Source organism: Tenrec ecaudatus, chromosome 13 (genome assembly GCF_050624435.1).
Source record: "Tenrec ecaudatus isolate mTenEca1 chromosome 13, mTenEca1.hap1, whole genome shotgun sequence".
NCBI lineage: Eukaryota > Metazoa > Chordata > Mammalia > Afrosoricida > Tenrecidae > Tenrec > Tenrec ecaudatus.
In genome coordinates, this window is record NC_134542.1 from 56830757 (window position 1) to 56853952 (window position 23196).

General features: G+C 42.7%; 1 protein-coding gene across 1 annotated transcript in view; it reads left to right on the forward strand.

The window, feature by feature from the left end:
* The window catches only part of CERKL (CERK like autophagy regulator), a 135295-nt gene that overhangs the window by 89357 nt on the left and 22742 nt on the right, over window positions 1–23196 (forward strand). Inside the window, exons 3-4 of the mRNA XM_075529078.1 lie at window positions 9249–9380; window positions 21248–21311. Coding sequence (XP_075385193.1) covers window positions 9249–9380; window positions 21248–21311 — 196 coding nt within the window. The remainder of the gene's footprint in view (window positions 1–9248; window positions 9381–21247; window positions 21312–23196) is intronic.

A 23196-nucleotide genomic window follows, 5' to 3' on the forward strand; every position in this document is an offset into this window, starting at 1 on the left:
GCCAAGCAGGCATAACCCTTACCTACCTCAGTGACGGAATGGACGGGCCTCAGAGGAGTACTGCCGTCCATGGAGTTGTCAGGTGCCATTTGGAAATAAATTTCCAGGCCTTTCTTCTGAAGCATCTCTTGGTGAATTCAAACCAACAACGTTTTGTTTAGTAGCTGAATGCTTAACTCTTTGTCGGTATCATCTAGCAAACAACAACAACACACAGAAACGCAAACAAATCCAGTGCCATCCCGTCTGTTCCAGCTCATGGTGACTCTCTGTAGTTAGTTTCCATCCAGCTGGTTTGACTCACTGGGACGCTGGTACAACAGATGGAAATACAGGCCCAGTCCGCAGCAGCCTCGCAATTGTGTTCCAGTGTGAGCCCACTGTGGCAGACATTGTGTCTATCCATCGCTTTGAGGGCCTTCCCCTTTGGCGACGCCCCTTTATTTGACCAAGCCTGATGTGCTTCTCCAGGGACCGCTTTCTCCTGGCAGTGGGTCCAAAGTAGGTGACACAAAGTCTCACCATCCGTGCCTCCGAGGAGCATTCTGACTGTGTTTCTTCCAGGACAGATTGCTTGTGCTTTTGGCAGTCCACCGCCCTTCCAGTGTTCCTCACCAGCACCACATCAAAATGCTTCGGTTCTTCTGCCCCACTCCTTCAGTGTCTACCTTTCACCTGCAGATGGAGCAATTGGAAATACCATGGCTTGGGGCGGCACATCTTAGTCAAAGTAACCTTGCTCTTCATCACTTCAGAGAGGTCTCGTGCAGCACATTTACCCAGCGCAGTAAATCATTTGATCTCTTGACTGCTTGTATCAGTCTGGGGACTTTAGAGAAACAAATCCACAGCAACTCATGTATAAGAGAGCGTTTTCTATAACGGTTAAGTGCGCATCAAGAAAATATCCCAATCCAGTGCTGCCCAAGCATACAAGTCCAACAGTAACCCATTAACCCATATGTCCGACACCAATCCACAAAGTCCTCCATCTCACAAAGCAGATGCAATGATGCCGACTGCAGGAGGAAAGCCGAGTCCGTGAAGGTGTAAGCATCTCAGCGCTGGCAGGGGTCTCCACACGGCTGCTCCAGCACCCAGGGCTGCACGGGGAGGGGGGAGGGTAGGTCCATGTGGCTTCTTCTTGGGGGTGTCTTGCAGGAAGTCAGCCTTGCCAGCTAAAGCAGGGAGCTGCTAAGGCAGCTGCACCCTGGTGCGACCATCACAAAGCAAAAGACCTGAGAACTAGAAAGGCGAGACTTGCCGAACCATTTATCCCTCTGCCCTTCAATTAATCCCACATGTGTTTATTGGCCAGGTTGGCACAATAAAGTAATGACTGCTGATCCGTGAGTGACTCTAAAACAGGGAAGAATGGCACTATCCTTTTGTAATGCTTGCTGGTTTGGAAACATTTGAAAATACTTGTATTTTGCACATAGAATCCTTTTATATGGCAACTCAGGCTTCACTTTTTTGGGGGGTGGATGGCACACATTAATTTTATTACATTGAAATTGTTCTTTCTTTTTTAAAAATCATTTTATTGGGGGCTCATACAACCCTTATCACCATCCACACATCCATCCATTGTGTCAAGCACATCTGTACAATTGTTTCCCACCTCATTCTCAAAACATTTGCTTTCTACACGAGCCCTTGGTATCAGCAACTCATTTTTCTCCTCCTTCATGAACTCTTGCTAATTTATAAATTATTACTATTTCATATCTTACACTGTCCGGCATCTCCCGTCACCCACTTTTCTGTTGTCCGTCCCCCAGGGAGGGGGTTATATGTAGATCCTTATAATCAGTTCTCCTATTTCCCCCACCCTCCCTCCACCCTCCCAGTATCCCCACTAGGCTTGACTTTCTCTTCAATTCTCTCAGCTTGAACCATGTTAAGCATTTTCTTCTCTTTCAGTTGGCCAACTCTGGGTAAGACTATATCGAAATAGAGCCCTCACTAAAACAGGCAAGCTAAGTGTGCTTGCTTATTTATTTGTAGTTACCAGTTTTAATCATAAAGTATCAAAGTGTCTGACTCAAGCCAGTGGGAGGATGACCTTGCTGTTTTGTGAGACTGGAGACCAGGTTTGTTGGGGAGAAATTATAATTTATGTCGTGAATATGTTAAATATAGGATAGCTAGTAGACATCTGAGGCCAGTTTGTGGCAAACCACACACGTCCTTGGCTGCTAATCTTAACGTTGGCAGTTTGAACCCACCAGGTGGGACCATGGAAGGAAGGAGTGACTTCTGTGACAATTGTAGTGGAGAAAACCCTGGAGAGGCTTCACTTTATCACACGGGGTCGCCCTGAGTCAGAACAACTGGATCACACCCACACCTTTCAACTTTGAAAGTTGAAACAACACCTTTCAACACGTGGCTGGGTCAGGATTCAGGATGTAAAGCATACAGTGCTCTTGATAGTCTAGATAAAAAGGTGTTCCATATTGTTATTGTTAGGGAAGGACTGACCAGGTGGAATAGAATACAATGAACAGTTTCGTTGTATACAAGTGTAATTCACTGCTTTGTTTCTCTTCCCTCCACACATATCACTTTACAAGATAGTTTTTCTTCTTACCGGAACACTGAGGGGGAAATGACGAGGTGGCTGGTGCAGAAATGGCTCCACATGCATATCAAAAGTCGGCTGCAGCAGCATGACAGCCTGACTGAAGATGCTTGAAAGGAACTCCTACCAGTAGGCAGAATTTTAGAGTGGGTACAAATTGCCAAGGAGGAAAGATCACCAAAGAGATTGTTGTATATTAATTTGCGAACTATGGGTAAAAGCTTGTCCACATAGCCAGGAGCTTAGATTCACCCCCCCCCCCAAAAAAAAAGAGGTCGTAGTTGCGAGTTAAAATTGCGTCCTCCAGAACATTACTTGTCATTGCAATCCCTGGTCCCTGTGAATGTGACCTTATTTGGAGATAGAGTCTTGGCAGATGTGATCAAATTAAAACGAGTTGTTAGTGAATTAGGGTGTGCTCCTAAGCAAGTAAGTAGATGGAAGGGGAATTTAGAAATGCACAGGAGGAAGACAGCCACATGAAGGTGGGGTAGAGATTGGAGTGATGCAGGTTCAAGCCCAAGAATTCCAAGGATCGCTGGCAACCACCAGGAGCTAGGAAGAGGCAGGCGACCATTCTTCTTTAGCGCCGTCAGAGCGATTGTGGTCTTGCCAATTGCTCCATTGGGGATTCCAGCTCGAGAACTGTAAGAAACGAACCTGTTGTTTAAAGTCACGCCATTTATTGTAACATTCCAGCAGCTACTTCCTGCCACGACGCTGCTTCTGACCCACAGTGACCCATAGAAGTCAGCATAGAACCACGCCCTAGGGTTTTCGCCGCCCAGCGAGTCATCTTACTGGACCGTCAGGGCTCCACCACACAGGCCTCCAACACACCCATTGCCACCGAGGCGGTGCCCACTCCAGGTGCTCCTACAGGACAGAGTAGAGCTGCCCCTTTGATTGTCCGAGACGGTAGCTGTTTATGGGCGTGGAGAGCCTCGTCTGTCTCCCGAGACTGCAGGCCTAAAACACTGAAATAGTCAGCGATAAGGATGTATGGGAAAGAGGAGTGTAATTGAATTTAACAGAGCAGAATATTGGAAGAGAATATTTGTGTTTTATGTGAATGGTTACTAAGGAGGAGATCATTAACTAGGCACGGTACCCTATTTTTATCTATGTCAATCAGCATCTTTTCAGAGTCAATTCCAAGGTTGACGCGAAGGGCACAAGTCAACTGGCCTTATTAATAGGATGGAAGAAATGTACGGGTTTAACAATAGCAATTCTGTTCACCAAATCGGGCTTGGCTACAGCCATGACTGAGCGCTCTACCTGCAAACAGATCAAACTGCAGCCCTGGATATGGCAGCATCTTCCGGAGCAACTGGCCAACCACCTGGTGGCAGGTTGATTACATTGGATTGTCTCCATCATAGAAGGTCACTGCTATGAATACTTACCCTAGATATGGGTTTTCGTTCTCTGTCTACTAGGTTCTGCCAAGAGTACCATCTGTGGCCTTACTGCATGCCTCCTTGGTTCAATGAATCTACATACCATGCAATATTATTTTTTATCAATTTTGAGAAGATACTGCTTTTTAGTTCCATGAACAAAATACGTGGGTAGGTGAATCAAGGAAGAAGCCCTGGTGGGGCAATGATTTAGTGTCTGGTTGCTAATGAAATGTCAGCCCTTTCAACACAGCGGCAATGCCACAAAACAGAGCCACCTGGCTATGTGCTCCAGTGAAGATGCGTGGCCTTGGAAAACTCATGGGATGATGTTCTCAGAATCGACAGGCTGGCCTGCAGCAACAACCCGAATCAAGGAGAGAAAATAGAACTGTTCTCTCTTACCTTCCTATCAAATGATCTACCTGTGATTTTTGCTTTCTGTCTCTGCAACTTTGAACTTTGCTGATCAAGCAGTTTTAGTAAGAGGGAAAAATACTTCCACATTGATTCAGCTGAACTGGACATGGATCGTTACTTGGCTACATTAGAGAATCCTATAACTGAACCAGTGAATAATGTTGTCATGCCTCTTAGGGTGATTGGCTCCGTAGAGCAGGAAGAAGCAGTGTGGCTGCAACGACTCCCCGGGACGACCAGGTGGAGAGCCCAGGGACACCTCGGGCTGCCTCTCAGGACCAGAAGGGAACAAATGAGCTCATTACTTAGGAAAATAAAAATGGACGAGCCAACCTCAGAAGACTAAGAAAATCTATACAGACAAATTACCCTCAAAGAAAGAGAGGAAAAAATTTTGCTACGCCTGAAAAAAGAAACATTCTAATATTTCTATTAGGGATGGGATCATATCTTTTTGGAACATGAAACTTCACTCCTGCTTATATTATTCCAAAGCATAAGACAAGGAGGAAAGATGTCAAATGTTATTTATAGAGTCTGCAGAAAACTGACATAAAGATATGACAATGCAAATCCCAAAGGAAAACTAAAGATCACACATATTTATAAATGTGAAGCAACTCGTAATAGTAAAATCAGAATAGGGCTATGTTATTCTCATGATAAATATGTATCTCATGTTAAAAGCCTACATGAAGATAAAAACACTATGAAATAACAACCAAATTTATATACACCTCCTCATGCTGTGACGGGTTAAGCCTTGGACTGCTGACTTTAAGGGTTGGTGTAACCCCGAGTCGCTCCACGGAAGAACGATGAAGCAGTCTCTCTGTGGAAAGGCTTCCAGCCTCAGCAACTCTACGAAGCAGATCCACCCTGTCCTGTGGGGTCACTGGGCCTCCAAATGGCCTCCGTGGCAGGAGGTATGGTTTTGAGGCTGTAACTCCACAATCAGCACATGAAGTGCACCTAGAACAGTGGTTCTCAACCTGTGGGTCATGGCCCCTTTAGGCGTCGAACGCCCCTTTCACAGAGGTCGCCCGATTCATAACAGTGGCAAAATTGCAGTTATAAAGTAGCAACAAAAATAATTTAATGATTGGGGGGGTCACCACAACCTGAGGAACTGTATGAAAGGGTTGAGAACCACTGACCTAGAGAGAGGGCTACAAAGAGAGAGGGAAGTGAGAAAAGGCATCAACATTCCAGTGAAAATTTTACTTTGTTGATTTGTGTATAATAGGACATCAGTGTACCAGAATGTCTAAGAAACAGACTTTTCTAGTTAATTTATTTCGTTTTCATGGTTAGCATTGCTAACTGAAGTTTAATTTAAAAACTCTTCTGGTTAAATGTTACTGATTTTCTTGAAGATCTTTTAAAACCCTTGGTGGTGTACTGGTTTCTCATTGGGCTACCAATCTCAAGGCCAGAAGTTCAAAACTGCCAGTGTGCTCCTCAGAAGAAAGACAAGCCTTCCTATACCCACAGAAAGCTACAGGCTCAGAAACCTAAGGGGGTGGTTCTGTTCTCTGTTGTGTTGCTCAGACCCACTTGAGGGTATTGAGTTTGCTGGAGCTGTCTTCTTCCTAAATTAAACTACCTCAAAGATGATGGGCCCCATCATCTCTCTCTCCACACCTCTAGCTCTATATATCTGCATCTCCAGCTCCGTCTCTATAACTAGATATCATTATATCATGTCCACCAGGCTTACATGATAATGCATTTATCCACACAAATGTCAAGTGACTATTTCTCATGTCTACAAACTTTCGCTGGTCTGCTGCTGTCACGATCTAGGGGGGAATACCATAGCTGCTTTTCACAGCAACGTTTGGGGTCTGCAGTGTGTTGTGCAGACATGCTCCTTACCGGACTGGCCCTGCTCCAGGGATGAGATAGAGTAATCCCATAAGGTTGTGCCCTAGTTAAGGTGAACATAGTCTAGATATTTAATCTGGTTCTTAGACTCTGGGATTTACAGCTAGTTTATTGTTTCTGTGGCATTTTAATAAAAGTAAGTCTAGATTCATCCACTCCGTCCTTTCTAGCTAAAGGGTAACAACAGTGCTGCCATCTATGACCATGTTTGACCTGATCAGATCACACATGCATTCACTTGTGGCCGTGCAATGAATGAATAGGGCTGGCTCTTCTAGCCAGTCATTGTCACTTCTGCCAACCAATAGGGGCCGGGGCTTGGGACATGCAAATTGAATAGTTTTCCTTGTCTCTGCATGGGTCAGAGTGAGTGATTATGAATGATTGCTTACTGGGTCACTGGTCGATTTTGCCGAGTTTAAAATGAGTCATCACAGAACAGGAGAGGGAAATCTCACCACTATCAAGAAAGAAGAGCCAGGAGTGGAGTGTGTCCTCTGGACCTGGAGCTTCCTGCGTGCTGAACCTCCTAGATCCAGGAGACAGCTGTGGCCCCAGAGGAGTGGCGGTGGCAGATCCAGAGCATGAGACAGAGTAATGGGCTTCCTGGTGCATGGAAGCTGAGTGCTTTCAGACAGAAAGCTCACCTGGAGATTAGGGTGCCTCGAGGTACTTAAGGGAAAGCAAAGTTTGCTAACCTGTGGGAGCACCTTAAGGCTGAGGCTTATGGAGGAGTGGCATGCCCTTTGGACATTTGACAGCAGTGTTAAAAGAGGTTTGTAACATTGTCCAAGCAGGTCACAGGCCAGGCCTAGGTTCCAAGGGGACAGAGAGAGGCCTCCTGCTGGCATGGAAACAAGAGACTGTGCTGACCAAAGAATTGCAGCCTGGACATTTCTGATCCTGAACTGTGGCCCGTTAACTTCTCTAAAAAGCCCATAGTTTTGAACATTGTCTGTGAGTTCTGTGTGGCCATTGAAATAAGTTCTCAAACCCAGCAGAAACAGTCTTGGGATAGACATCAGGTGACAGAATTGATTAAGAAGTTGGAGGGTGGAAGCAGGTCTGGCACCTGCCTGATAGGAATTGGCCTTAGGCTAACGTTGCATTTGACTTTCCTTCCCCTTTGTGAAGTCAGAAGTCAGATGCTGCCCCCGATTCGGCCCCCCCCACACACAAAAAAGATGGTGACCTATTTTTTTGTACACACATATTCCTCCAGCTTCCTTTACCCTGGATCCCCTATTTAATCCTAATTTGCTCTGGTGATCTTGACTGTTTTGTAAACTAAAAGGCAGTTGGTTTGGGAATGCCCTTCAACTTGGGCGTTTGAGTATTTCATCATGTTGTGCTCACATGATGCACTTTTGGGCGCATCTGAATTGTTTCTGAATTGTTGGTGTGTTTCGCTCAGTGACCATATCACAAGGAATATGTATAAATTGATACCCCACAGCTTATTAAATTTAATGGCATGACAGATTTCCCCACTGTAAAGGTACTTTCTCCCCTACATAAAATAGAGTAGTTTATGGGGCAGAGTTTAAGAATATGTAATTATTTTGCCACCCACTCCCAATCCCATTTTTATCCAGTGGATGACTAATACCTGCCCAATCAATGATCATGTTGAAGGTTGAAAATTGTGATTTTAAACTCTATAATTCTTTTACATTCATTATTGTTCTACTATAAAAGCAGGCTGTTGTAGGGGTTTCAGTGGCTGATTTGAGGGGTTGGGGGAGTAGATCACCAGGCCTTTCTTCTGAGGTGCTTCTGTGGGTGGACTCCCATCTCTAACCTTTCGGTTAACAGTTGGAGAATGCTGAACCAGAGGCTGACTGCAACTCCTTCTTTAGGCAGAGAACCTGACAGCTTTGTGCAGAATGCGCCTGGGGTTCAGGGTGGCCCTCTGTGGACATGGGAAGCCCCCCTCCCTGAATTCAGAACCCTCTGAGCTCTTGTAACATCTCATGGCATCTGCTAGGATGAGAAATGGAATCTGATCTCTATTTTATGCTGCACAGAAACGGACTTGGCTCAACTGAGGATTCTGTCTTTAGTAGTGATTTTATTTATTTTAATGGATATTAGTAACCTGAAGCAACACAAATAAACAAATACCCCGAAACACAGCCCTCTCAACGGCGCTTACTGTCAGAGAAATGTTGGGCAGCTTTTTTTCGCTGCCTCTGTCCCTCCTGCCCTTCCCAACAGCAGAAAATTTGCGATGCACCTGCTCCAACTGGGTTCTAAGTGAGAAGCGTCTTGCAAAGCCCAGAAAATTGTAGTATCGAGTCTCAGCGCCAACTGTGAGGCGGTGCTTCCCTTGACTCCCTGCAGAGAGGCGGGCGGTCCTCTTCCAGCCCTCTGGAGAACTGCTTTTACTCCCCTGACCCCACTTCAGGCTTGAACTCTGACCTAAACCCTTTCAGCTACCAGCATGCATTGCTCTGGGTGCTGTCATGACTCCCTGCCCTCACCCCAAATCTCCTGTCACCGAGCTCACCAGCAGGTCAGCCATCTGAGCCTCAGGCTCACTGCGGTGCCTGGTTCCAATAGAAAGTACACTTATTTAGGGAAAGGAAATGGACCTCTCTATTTCTACTCCATCGCTGCTCCCCGCGCCTCTGAAACCAAGGCGGAAACACCATTTATTAGGCGTGATTTGGTAAATATACACAGATATTGTCCAATATGCACAAAACGGTTTCCAATGGCATTTTCTTTCCTAAGTGTTCACTATAATACGTGCTTGAAGAGGGACATGACTGTTTCTCTGGAAGGAAAGCACGATGTTTTCAGATAATGCCACACTCGGGAATGCTCATCCAAAAGGTTTGAAAAGAACACAGCAAGCGTGATGCACATGTGTGTTGCTTTCTAACTGGATTTCGGTGGGTGGCTTTTCAAGGAACGAGACTGGGAACTCTGACTTTGTTTCCGCTCAGGTTTTTCAAACCGACCAAAGGCATTGAAGATACTCCTTAACCCCCAAAGCCACAAAAAAGAAGCTACCCAGATCTATTATGAGAAGGTTGACCCCCTGCTGAAGCTTGCCGGAATAAAAACGGACGTAACAAGTAAGTCATTTTCCGAATATCATTTTACCCTTTGGAAAAGCGTTGTGCAGGAAACAAGGTCATGGAATATTGCTCCTAATCCCACCATAGGAAGTTAGTAGTAGTAGCGAAAGCTTTTTTGAGCTTCCATAATATAGAATTATAATTCCTTGTTTTTTTCTTTTATAATGTTATTTGTATGAGAATATCTGGTTTCTCTTAACATTTTCTTTTTAGATTCGGAAAATTATTAGGAGTTGTTTAAAGGGGGCTTTTTAGTCTCTCCATTTAGACATATGTGATTTGCACATGGCTGCACTGTGGTGGACACTTGATTTTGCTCACTTAATGTTTTCCAATCCAGTCCTCCATAGCCTTCCTTGGGTTGTTTCTGCTCTGACTCTGACCCCTGCTGGTTAGGTCAAAACCAAGCACTTAGCTGCTGTTTTCAATACATTTTGAAAAGCCAGATGTTTCCATTCAGTCTCTAAAATAGAAACAATGGTTAGGTTTGCGCCAGGGAAAACTGAAGATTTTCAGAGCCAAAACTAATATGAAGAAGAACATAATACTTTTTAATTTTTAAAACGTTTGATGGGCAAAGGTTCCTTTGTTTTCTTTTGACTTATTTCTCCTGTGGCGTCGGGAGGGAGGGGGGAGTTGCTATGATTACCTGCGTCTTTTCTGGGTTTATGTCAGTGTGAATGGACCACCACACAGTGTGGATTTTACAGTCGATTGCAAAAGAGGAGACCATTGCTTTGTAAGCCGACTCAGGAGATGAGCCTTGAGTCCCAATCATCACTTACTTGGGGGAGGGATTCAGAGTGAGCTGGCCTTGCTCAACGGTGACTAAAGATGACAGGCCTCAAAATGTAAATCAAGCCATTCAAACGCACATCTCATGACTTGGGGAAAGATGGAAGTTCCTTTGAAAAGGTACTTTGTGGGAAGGATGCCCACGTCCGTCCCCTCAAAGCAACCATTAAATGAGTTCCCAAGAAAGTGTAATGAAAAATCAAAGAACTGCTGAGTCGCAGTGAAGTTGTAGCAAAGGGGTACGCATCTCATTCGATTCACGTAGACACGATTAGCGAGGAAAGCGATAATGCAGATATCGTATTTCTTTCTACTGAAGATTTTCAAAGAGCTGCCGAGGGACATGCTTGAAATTCCGGTTAGGATAAAACTTGCCTAGGTCCTTGTGGTTGAGGGAACTTCTTGGATGGTACAAACGGCTTAGCACCAACTATTGGCTGGAAGCTTGTTGGTACTAACTGGCCCAGAGACACTGCCAAAGGCTGGCCTGGCCATTTGCTTTTGATGGGTCACAGGCTCAAAAATCCAATGGAGTCAGTAGTTCTATTGAGTCAAAACCGACTCCCATCTACTAGCAACAGGGTAGTTGAATAGTGCAGCCTGGGTAATGAATGTGAACAGTTGAAAGTTGCATCTTTGGCTGGCTCCGTCACAGTAATTGCTTTGTTTCATTGATGTAATATGTAACAACTGCAGAACAGTATGCTACCTGAAGAATTCTACACGTTCCATTCTGTTCAAGAGACCATTCCTGAATTCCTCCTCCAAACAGAACCTGGTGCAGGGAGCAAAATAAATCAGAAATATTCCTTGTTTGAGAGACTTTCAGCTTTCTAAGGATTCAATTAACTAACTTATGATTGGGACATATCTATCTATCTATCATCTATTTATATCACTATGGTATTTCAGAAAACTCAGAAAACTCACTGCCATTGAGTCAATTTTGACTCATAGCAGACTCAGAAAAAAGTATTTGAACTGAGTAATTAAGGTTGGGTTAGTCTTTAAAAATCAGAGAAAAGGGGAAAAGAAGTTTTAAAAAAAGTTTTATTGGGGACTCATACAGCTCTTATCACAAAACATATCCATTTTGTCAAGCACATCTGTACATCTGTTGTCATCATCTTTTTCAAAACATTTTCATTCTACTTGAGCCCCTGGCATCAGCTCCTCATTTTCCCCTCCCTCCCGCACACTCCCTCTTCCATGTCCCCTTGATAATTTATCAGTTATTTTTTCATGTCTTACACAGACTGCTGTCTCATTTCACACACTTTTTTGTTGTCCGCTCCCCTGCGATGGGGTCTGGCATGGAGGAAGGAAAGAGTAGGAGGGGAGAAAGTTGGCAGGCACACGTAGGTGGGGTATTGCCCTCATACTATCCAGGGACTTCTTTCCAGCACCTTGCTGACCTTCCTCTGCTTCTTTTTCATCCTCATAAACTGGCTGCTCATGTTAGTGAAATGCCCGAGAGAGATGTGTATATGAAAGAGACCAACATGGTTTATTTTTAAATTGCATGTTGTTGTTGGGGAAATGCACAGCACAACATGTGCCAGCTCACCCATTTCTGCACGTGCAATGCAGTGGCTGTATTCTCTGACTTGTGCAATCACAGAAGACCAAGTTTTCATGTTGACATGAACTAAACGGTCTCCCCCCACCCCCCTCAGTTTAGCTGTTCCAGTACGCTACCCAAGTCCAACCTGGGTTCATTGCTTCCCTACCAACGAGGACCATCCCAGGGACTGAGGGTGGAGCATCCCCTGTCCAAAGACTGCAGAAACCTGAATGCAATCCAAGTTCTAATAGGGAGGAAATAGGACAAAATGGCTTCTGGGTGGTCCCGACAATGGATACTTCAAGGAACCTGTGCTCAGGCTGTGAGCACCTCTTTCTACTGCACTCAGGGATTTGATTTATTCCCCACCCATGGACCCAGCAGTGGTATACAATTTTAATCAGACTGTTGTGATCTAGCTTTGCAGAGATGACTTTCCAGTTGAATAAAGATGAGAAAGGAAGGGAGAGCAAATGGAGAAAATGAAACTGGTGCATGAGAGCTAAACTAAGGCAGAAGAAATGACAAGAATGCAGTTTTTCCCCTTTACAGTGATTGTATCGAAGAGGAAAAAATAGTAAATACTAGTGTACTTTTTCTAAATTCATAGGTATTAATAAATGTTATATTTTTATTACAAAATAACATTAAAATACTACATAAAGCACATTCAGGAGTTACTTTCTATTTGTACAGGATGAACAATCATTAGCTGCCTAACACTCCTCCTACAGGCAAAATGATAAAATTACATTCCTTCCTTTTAAAATAATTTTGCCTATATATTACCTAAATATTTACTTTAAACATTTTCTACTTTTTTATTAAAATCTGAATTAAACATGTTAAATCCTTAAAAAAGTACTAGTCTTTCTGTCAGTGATTTTTTTGTTTTTTTGTTCAAATAAGATATTACAAAGTATATAGTGTACTATAAAGTACTATGGGAATGGGGTCAATACTTCAATCAGTTTCATAAAACTGGAGCATATTAAGGTTCCATTCATATCGTATTTGAGAGAAAAAGTATTTTATATGAAATAAAGCCTGAAAAATACTTATCTTCTGAAAACCTAGTAATGGTTATTTTAACACATCCTTGCATAATAGTGAATACAGATGGAGCAACAATCACGTCACACATTCTATATAAGGAAGAACTTATTAGAAGCTAGTGTTACAGCAGGAGAAAGGAGGGTTTGAACACCATAGCCAGATATGTATATTATGACTTCAAAGAATAGAAGGATCTCAACCTATTTACAAAAATATAGTTGCTCCTTTAATTTTGGTTATGCTGAAACCCTATTTCCTAAAGCAAGCCATATATTTAGAAATATTGGGGTTCCAGCTGAACCCCCATCTATGAACCACTCTCAGTCGTCTTTTACCTAATAATGGAGTGCAGAACTTCTAGGAAAACCTAGAAAGGTAATTTTCTCCAAATAACCTACTTTCAAAGTAAAGAAGAACGAGTAGTATTAACCCGTGATGGGATATGATGCCTTCTCATTATCTTGCTCCTAAAATAAAGCAGACTTTAAGGACTGCACCATTAAATGCATGAGAGAAAATTTGAGTCATCATAGATTCATAAAACAATAAAATGAAAAAGTCAAGGGGACAGACAACTCAGACTGCAAAGAATTCAGTGACTACCCTCACCCCCCACCACGTTCGAGCACAGGTGTGTGACACTCCTGAGGATGAGCACCCAGTCTTCGCTAGGGCCCCTACAGTAGAAGCAGTGTACTCAACAATATTGTTAGACATTTTGATTTCATGGCCATTGTGCCTTCGTGCAACCAAAAAACACCAAACTCACTGCCCTCCAGTCAATGATGACTCATAGTGACTTCCCGTGGGTTTCTGAGACTGTAACTGTTCACAGGAGTAGAAAGTCCAGTCTTTGTCCCACAGTGCTGCTTGTGGCTTTGAACTGCTGGCCATATGAATCACAGCCTGATGTATGCCCACTACACCAGAAAATCCCAGCATCATTGTGATGATTTAAGAGAAGATGCCACTTCTTCTGGGCTGAGTCAGCTCAAGGTCACCTAGCATCGTGAGCTGGAGTACTTGCTGAATTGCAAGCCCACCTGCCTTTTTGGCCAAGTGCTTTGGTGCTAGGCCCAAACTACACAACCATCTACAGAGCCCTGTGAGCTAATATTTGCCTCCTTGTAATTTTTATCTACTGAGTAACTGTAAGCCCAGAGGTGTAGTGGTTCTGTGTTGAGCTGCTAATCACAAGGTCAGCAGTTTCCCCCACTGGCTGCTTTGTGGAAATAAAGACGAGGCTTTCTACTCCTGGGAAGAGTTACAGGCTCCCACACCCACAGGGCAATAGCACTCTAGGGCTGCTATGAGTCAGAATTGACTTGGTAGCAGTGAGTGAGAGTTAATAAGTGGGAGGAAAATGAGATTTCTGCTTCCATAAAAATTGACAATTCAGAAACCCACCTGGGGTTGTTCTACTTGCAGAGGGTTGCTATGAGTCAGAATTGACACGTTGGCTGTGAGGGTGGTTTTTTTTTTAGAGTAAATATTGTTGTCGAGGATTTAATTTCAGTTGGAGCAATGATCAGTGCCATCAAAGTAACAGTCAAGAAATCAGGCGGTACATTGCATTGGGAAAAGTTGCAACGGATCTCTTTAATGTGTTCAAAAGTGAAGATGTCACCACGATGACTAGGATGCACAGGATCCAAGCCATGGTATTTTCAATCATCTCATATGCATGGTGCCTTAGACTAGGTTCTTTAGAGAAGCAAGACCAGTGGTATATACTTATATGTAGAGAAATTTATATCCAGAAACTGCTTCACACAGTAATAGAAGCACATGAATCCAAGTGAAGATAGATTTTAAGTCCATAGGCCAGATGTTCAGCTGGAGGTTTCTCTTAAGTGGTAGAGCTTCAGGGGCTGATGAATCCAAGATCAGCCGGGAAACCACAGGATGGGGACTGCAGAGGAGGCTGAATTCAAAGTCAGTAGGCCAGCCTTAGAACTTCAGGGTTCAATGAATCCAGGTTTGAGAGTGAATCCAAGTTTGAGAGTGACAGATCAGATGACAGGCCTCTGATGAGTCCCTGGATCTGCAGACAATATGGCAAGCCATTGGTTCAAATCCAAAGAATGGGAGCTTGATGAGGCAGATGAAGGATCTAGACTAGTGGTTCTCAACCTTCCTAATGCCTCGACTCTTTGATACAGTTCCTCAGGTTTTGGTGACCTCCTCCCCCAACCATGAAATTATTTTCGTTGCTACTTCATAATTGTAATTTTGCTGCCATGAATAGTGCCAACCCTGTGAAAGGGCCATTCAACCCCCCAAAGGGGTCAGAACCCACAGGTTGAGAACTGCTGATTCTCGACCCAAAGAGAAGCAAAGAAAGGGTGTCTAGAGTGCCCTTCTATTGGAAGGAGGCTGCTTCCCACCCCCAAGAAACATCCTTGCGAAGGTATCAGGGCTGCGATTTGAGTGGGGGTGTAGCAGGGAGGCTTACAATTGAGTCGATTTGATTTCCTTGTGCCAGACGAGACATCAGGGTGTTAGCAACGAGTACTGACTATGCTCTGGTGCTGACTCCCAGAAGAGTGAACAAATCGGTGTAGGAAGATGTACAACCAGAAGGCTCTTTCAAAACGAGGATGGCAAGACTTCCGCTCAAACCCTTTGGACGTGTTGCCAGAAGGGACTGACTAGTTCTTGATGAAGGACATTATGCTTGGTGAAGTGAAGCAGAAAGTCAATGGAAGAAAAGATGTATTGGCTCATGGGTTGGAAAACAGACTTAAACATTAGGAAACATTGCCCAGTTGTAGCTCTGATTGTGAGGATGGTGTCGAACTGGGCACAAGGTGACCGAGGAAGGCCTGACTCAAGCAACGGCACCTAGCAGCATTTTTAACACTCTCTTTCAAAGCAATTCAAAATAGATGCGGTCCATCTTCTGTATAAGAACCATATGCCCAAGTGATCCAGAATTTCTCTTAAAGGGAGTGGAAAGATTTGAGATGGCTGATCGTAATAGTTGAACAACATGATGAACAGATATAGGAAGATGGTACAAATGACAAATGTTTTATTACCTATGTAACCATAATAATAATGAAGAGCCTTAAGATAGTTGAAAACAGGTACTTTTCTCCCCTTGGTTCTCTCGTGTTCTTACCAGCACACCCCTCAGACCTCTCCTAACAAAGCTGCTAGACCTTTGATCACGATGGTCAAAGAGGCCTGTCTGAATGCGGCGTAGAGTTCGGGTGCACAGTGAATTCTTTAATCACATATTCCTACTTCTTGGCTGGTCCTGGGTAGAGGTATAAAGAAGGTGTGGTTTGGTGTTACTTTCTTCTCTTAATTTCTCCTTCTAGTAGCATGCTCCTAACTTTTTATTTTCACTTTTGAAATCATTTTATTGGGCACTCTTACAGATATGAAAACAATCCATAGTTCAATCATATCAAGCAGTATTGTACAATTGCTACCACAATCAGTTTCAAAACATTTTCTTTCTTCTTGAAATCCTTGTTATAATTTCCCCTTTACCCATCCTCCCTCCCCCTCCCCCAGGAACCCTTCTTCTTATTAGTTTTCCCTTATACATTTTTGCCATATCTTACATGATCCAATATATCCATTCACATGCAATTCTGTGGGTTGATCCCATCAAGTAGGGTTATACAGTCATCAATGCTGTCCCCTATTCCTCCCTTCCCCACCCCACACTTCCCCCAGGGAGCTTTTACTCCTGGTTCTGAAGGATTATTTATATTGGCTTTCATGTACCAATCTTGAATATACAAATGAACATACACTATCTAACACGATCAATGCGGTAAAACAAGTAAAAGCTACAATAGTAAGGGGAGGAAATATTAAAGCACTAGAGGATAGTTATGTGGTTCTTCAGTGCTCTACAGCACCCTGGATTTTTTATCCTTTCTGTGAGGGACAGTCCAATTATCCTCCAGGTGGGTTTGGGGTCTCCACTACATGCACGCCACTTCACATCAATTTGTTTGCTTGGTTTTGAACTCTTCTGACACCTCTTCCCATCGACACCTCATGATCACACAGGCTGGTGTGCTTCTTCCATGTGGGATTTGTTGCTTCCTTGTTAGAAGGTCACTTGTTTAACTACAAGCTGTTAAGAGCCCAGATGCTGTTCTCTTACTAGCCAGGCACCATCGGCCTTTTTCACATTTGCTCCTGCACCCATTTTGTCTTCAGCGATCATGTTGGGAAGGTATCATACAGTGCCACAGTATTGGAACGAACCGTACTTGTACTGAGATGAGATTTAAGTAGAGGCCAAAAGTCCATCTACTTCCTTGGTGCATTTACATAGATGCATACATATATAAACAAATGCACACATATATATTTTCCTCTTTTTTTTTCTTCCCTCCTACCCCACTATTATGCTTACCCATTGTTCACCGCTCAGTAATTCCTCTCAGATATAATCAATTGATTAAACTCAACCAGAAAAGCTACACCTCCTCAACATCAGTTTTCAAACACGTACTGTTTCCCTGTACCTGTCATTGTTGGCTCCCTCACCCTCCCCACCCTCCCATGGCCCTTAGGAACCGTTTTACCAATCACTGTCTCCATAAGATTGCCTTTCCTGCCTATCTTGTACAGATAAGCACCTAAAAGAAAAACTCAATCAATCAATCAATCAACATACAGATAGTCAAAAGGCTAACAGGGATCCCGCCAGAGCAGATGAGTATCCCTCTGTTAATTAGCGAGAAGGATGTTATCAACCACTAGTCCAGTCTCCCTTTCTTCCAAAACGGCATATCCTCTTCCTGCTTACCTAACAACACCTACTACTCAGCACTCTGACAGGCATCCACCCTACAGGTCCAATTGCTCTTCCTGCAGTCAGGGATGGAGCGGTCTAGTGCTCCCTCCCACCCCTCCAGCTACGCCTTTAGACATCCAGGGTGTCCCAGTGAGTAACCCCCAACCAGTTCAGGTGGGGTGCCAAATGCTTTCTTCAAGGACTTCGTGGCTCTGCTCTCATCACTGGGTTGTGATGTTCCCCCGTGAGTGTGAGTCACACCGGCCACTCTGCTCATGCTGCCTCTTCAGGGCTGTCCTCTGCTGCGCCATCATCTAGGAAGAGCACTTCCTGTCTCGAGCTGAGGCCGCCTTGCAGTCATTTCCGGGGATGAGCTGCTTGGATGCTCTAACTTTGGATTCGCTTGCCAACTCTCTTTGAACTGTTTCCCATCGGCTTTTTTATAACTTTACTAGAAGCATTTGCATTCTTAGAAATGTCTTTGGTCATTTTTGAGCCTGCCTCATAGGAAATTAGGTGATTTGTCAAAAATGAGTCAAGACAAATGGTAGCAGCCCCTTCCAATATTACCTGCATTTTAACAAATAAATTAAACAGTAAATTTCATTGTATCGTATCTAGCTAGAGGTGGAGAAAACTCTGAGCCAACGGCTATTCTTAGTAATCTTTAAGTAATTATGGATATCTAACTCTGATCCTGCTTCTGACACTGAGATATGAGTTAGGGTGTTTGAATTGGATCCCCGAGAGCATTGGAGAATCATTAATGGGTGTTATAGAAGGAATTGATATGATTTCATTTTTATTTGAGAAAAGTCATTCTGGCCCAAGTGTGTAGCGAACAGAGGGAGAATGGCAAAGAGGCAGTTTTCTGAAGATCTGGGGCGCTGACTGGGAAGGATACGTCAGCACAGTTAAAAGACAGAAATGATTGGCTTTGACCATGAATTCGATGGGGAGACTAAAGCTCACTGCCACGGAGTCAATTCTGACTCATAACGACCCTACAGGACCGAACAGAACTGCTTCTGAGACTATTCATCTTCATCGGAGCAGACAGCCTCATCTTTCTCCCCGGGGCAGCTGGTTGATTTAAACCTCTGACCTGGTGAATTAGCAGCCTTTTGCTTAACCCCTCGTACCACCAGGTTTCCTGATGGAGAGGGAAGGCTTTGGTGCAGTAGGGAGTGAATGAGGAAATAAACAAATAAGACCATAAATTCGAGAAGCCATATATTCAAAGATAGCAATCCTGTTGGCACAACCCTTAAGGTGCTCATCTGCTGATCAAAAAATAAATGGCATTTGGAATCCACCCAGCATCTCTTTAGGAGAAAAAAACTGGCAATTTGGTTTCATGAAGATTAACAACCTGGAAAACCCTCTGTGAGGTCATTCCATTCCGTAACCCACGGGACCACTAGGAGTTATGTCACCCTCATCCCTGGCAGGCGGACAGGATGGATCCTGTCTTGACCGTCCTGAGTTTGAAGTAGCTAGAGGACAAAAAAGGAAATGATACTATCGGAGTGTCTTACCCCATTACATAATTCTTTCCACAAATCAAGGAATGCTTCATGTTAACTCAAATGGATTCCAATTGAATTCCATCAACGGGGGTCAGGTGGGAGGTAGGGGTCCAGCAGTGGGTAATGTGTGTGCAAAGACTCCCAATACGTGATCACTCCAAATTTCTAATACAGAAGAGACAAGGGATGATTTTACTCAGAAAATACATGAAAAAAGAGGCTAGGCCACTGCTTTGGATAATGCATTTGCCTAGTTTGCAATTGCTTTCGGTATACTTCTTAAGAGTATGAGATTATCTGATCCAGACTTTTTTGAATCAAGAGTCTATTATTCTATCTAAATACACACTGAGTAATTTTATTACAACTAAAAATGATTCAAGCCGCTATTTCTTTGCTCTACATAATTTTTATAATCACTTGTTATATTAGTGTTTATAAATTTATATTTATAATCCATTCCTTTCTGGGGTGTGTTGTTTGTCTCTGTGTCATCTATAAACTGCCTGTAACTAAGGCCTTTATTTTTATTGATAATTATGCAAGTACATTTTATAGAAGTGAGTAGTCAATGGTTTTTTTTCTACTTGAGACCATTAGATTCATTTAACTTTTATGCTACTAAAAACATTACTGTTCTTGAACAATTTGCTTGCTAAAAAATTTTGTGGAAAATGGAATTAAATGTTTTGTTTAAGATATTAAAGTGGCACCTATAATTAAAAAATAATAATAAGTCCCTCTTGTATATTCAAATTCCATCTAAAATATAAAAGGAAACAATAGACTATTATTCTAACTGTTTCATAAATACAAAGACATTTGGCCATAACCTAGTTTTAACTAAACATTGTATTGGATTTGAAAAGCTACACCCAAGTTTAATTTGGTATGCAAGCAAAGCCCCACTGACCACATTTCAGTGTAAATATTTTTCAGTAATGTTCTTAATTACTTGTAAAGTGTGCAACTTTGATCTTTCTTATTTTCACTTTAGGGTTGCTGCAACTTGCTATAGCTTTCAGTAAACGATCATTCCACAACTGTGTATATTAACTTAGACATCCAATTTTACTAATATTAATACTTTACATTTCAATTTATTACAGCTTCTGATCAGAATTTAACATACAGAAGTTTTATTCATGGGCGTGTTAGCAGCTTTCGAATCCGCTATGGAGAATTACAATGTGACTGCTAGATAAAGAATGATTCCTTGAGACATTCAGACGAATAGTTTTTAACAATTTTAAAAACCATTTAGGAAAAGCTTGAACTATGCAGGCACCAGGGACAACAGACATGAAAGATTAATGTAAGCTTGCTTATACTGATGCACATTCTTACACAAAAAGTCCATCTGCAGTGTCATGTCAGTCAGCAGAAATCTTGGATGGGTGGATACAGCTGGCTGTCTCTGCTGGCAGAGACACCCTAGAAAATGCAAAATGTGGTTATGATGCCCGGTGCCATCTGCAGTGTGCCAGTGTATCCTGTCTGCACTGGCATTTACAGGACTGCATAGGGCATCGGCAGTGGTGGGGACAGCGATACAATGTGACAGATTTATTTCCTCTGAGGACCCAGGCTCTGGTGCCCAGGGTGCCACCCTGCTCCTTGGACATTGGTCTGCTGTCATGTGTATTGGCTCCATGCCATCTTTTCACACACAGCTCACCCTCCTGTTAGTCTAGCCATTCCAGGTACACATTCTTTCCTAGCACACCAGCCTCACACTAACCTTACCTAATTTACTCATTTAAGTTTAACAAAGTGATTTAACATGGACTATTCAATGCTAGCTAATGTAGCTTATTTTGAAAATATTGCCCTCCTAGACTTCTGATGGCTTAAGTGTCTTATTTAGAAAACCACAGACAGGCGCCAAGATAAATGACCTAACCACTAGGTAGGGGATATCTCCAAATGACTGATGTAGTGGGAACAAATATATGACCCTCTTTCACATAAAGCTATAAAACACATCAGGCAGCTCAGACTTAATTCTCTTTCCATGATCAAAATATAAATATTCAAGAATAAATGTTGCTTTATGACTTACCACATGTTTATCATATTATATTGCCAGACCAAGTGAAAAAGTGTAGACCATTGTTTTAAACTTTTGCTTTCTGCATTTTCTTTTAAATAGTAACGGAATATGAAGGACATGCTCTATCCCTGCTTAAAGAATGTGAGCTCCAAGGATTTGACGGGTAGGTTTTAGTATCTCCGAGTCCATGGAGCTTATATAATTAAGTAGTTTGTTAGTTTTTGCCTATATATTGGAACCTGGAATTTTAGATATTGGTGATGTTAGCAGTTAGGTTTTATTTTATTCAAATACATGTAATAATAATACGATAGAACAGCAATGACGAAAATATGACATGGCCATGTGCCTGTCAGAAGCTGGCACGGGGGAAACAAACAAGAAGAGAAATGGAATTATACATAGGGAGAAATCAGTGTATCACCCTACACATACCTAATGGGCATACATTTGCATCTGGAATCCTTAATTCTTGGCTTTAACCAAATGAGGATGGAAAAGTATTGGTGGAAGGTAGAATTTGGATCCTATGGTACAACTCTACTACGATCCCCATTAGCAAGTTCGTGGAGAGTGTTAGTAGCTATCCACAGGCTAAATTACCGTGATTGATCAAGGAGCAAATGTTTTATAAAAACAAATAAATTATTTAAAGAAAAGGTAAAAGAGGTAAATTTCAATGTTCTCTTATAATTGAGTGACTACAAAGAAGGCGAGTTATTCATAGTAAGCGGTGAAACCATTGGTCGTAACATATGGCGAAGGCATGCAGCGATCACTCAGCAACGAAAACCAAGCCCACTGCAATGGAGCACATTCTAACCCATAGCAACCTTAGAGGACAGAGTAAAGCCACCCCATGGGCTCCCAAGGCGGTGCATCTTTGGGGAGCTACAGCCTCATCTTTCCCCCGCAGAGTGGCTGGTGAGGCCCAACGGCTGACTTTTCCATTAGCAGTTTTATTAAAATCATTTTATTGGGAGCTCAAACAATTCTTATCACAATCCATGCATACATCCATTGTGTCAAGCACATTTGTACATTTGTTGCCGTCATCATTCTCAAAACATTTGCCATCTGCTTGAGCCCTTAATATTGGCTCCTCATTTTCCCCCCTCCCTCCCCACTCCTCCCTCTCCCAAGAACACTTCATAATTCATAGATTATTATTTTTGTCATATGTTACACTGTCCGGTGTTTAGCTGAGTGATTTTTATTCCCTGGTGGTGACCAGGCTCCTTAGGGATTGTTCACTGGGGCACAAATATCAGAAACAAGGCATGTGCCATACGTTTCAATTGCTACTTTCTAAAACTGGTGAATCAGTTTGTTGAAGTGCTAGATTGATGTAATAGACTAAGAAGTACACACACACACACACACACACACACACACACACACACACACACACACATTAGAGAAGACCTTTTTTTCCCCCCCAACAGTGGATATTTGAGTGTTTTAAAAGGTAGCAAGTATGGGAATTATTTGTGTCCTGTGGTGATGGGGTGGGGGTGGGGGAGCAACAACTATGAGAAGGGTATTTTGAGCTTTTCAACCAGCACAAAAGGTTTTCTTCTTCTCCACAACCCGAGCACGGTTCAGAGAGGGAAAGGATGCAAGCAAGTGGAGCCTTATCCCAGCAGTTTGTCAGAAATGCTTAATAATATTAAGAAAGTTAAGAAAAAATTTAAATAAAAAGAAAATTAAGAGTTGGGGAAAAAGAAAGCTTACTGGGTGAAATATGGATAGATAGAGGCCAGGACAAGAATTTAATTTTTATCAAAGAACGAATCAATGCGTATTAGTCAGTAAAATGAAACGAATGACTAAATAATGTTTTAAGAAGTGCTACTTGCTAAGATTTGAGAGTCCTTTAAGTGAGTCATAAATGAGTCTGTGGCAATGGATGGTGACATATTTCTAAAGTGTATCAGTGCTCGCGGCAGCTGGCAATCACTCCCAGATCCGCTGCTAAACTTGTAGAGCTTTGGATTGCAGATTGGCAACTATTTATACTGAACATGAAGAGGGTGTTTTCTTTCTAT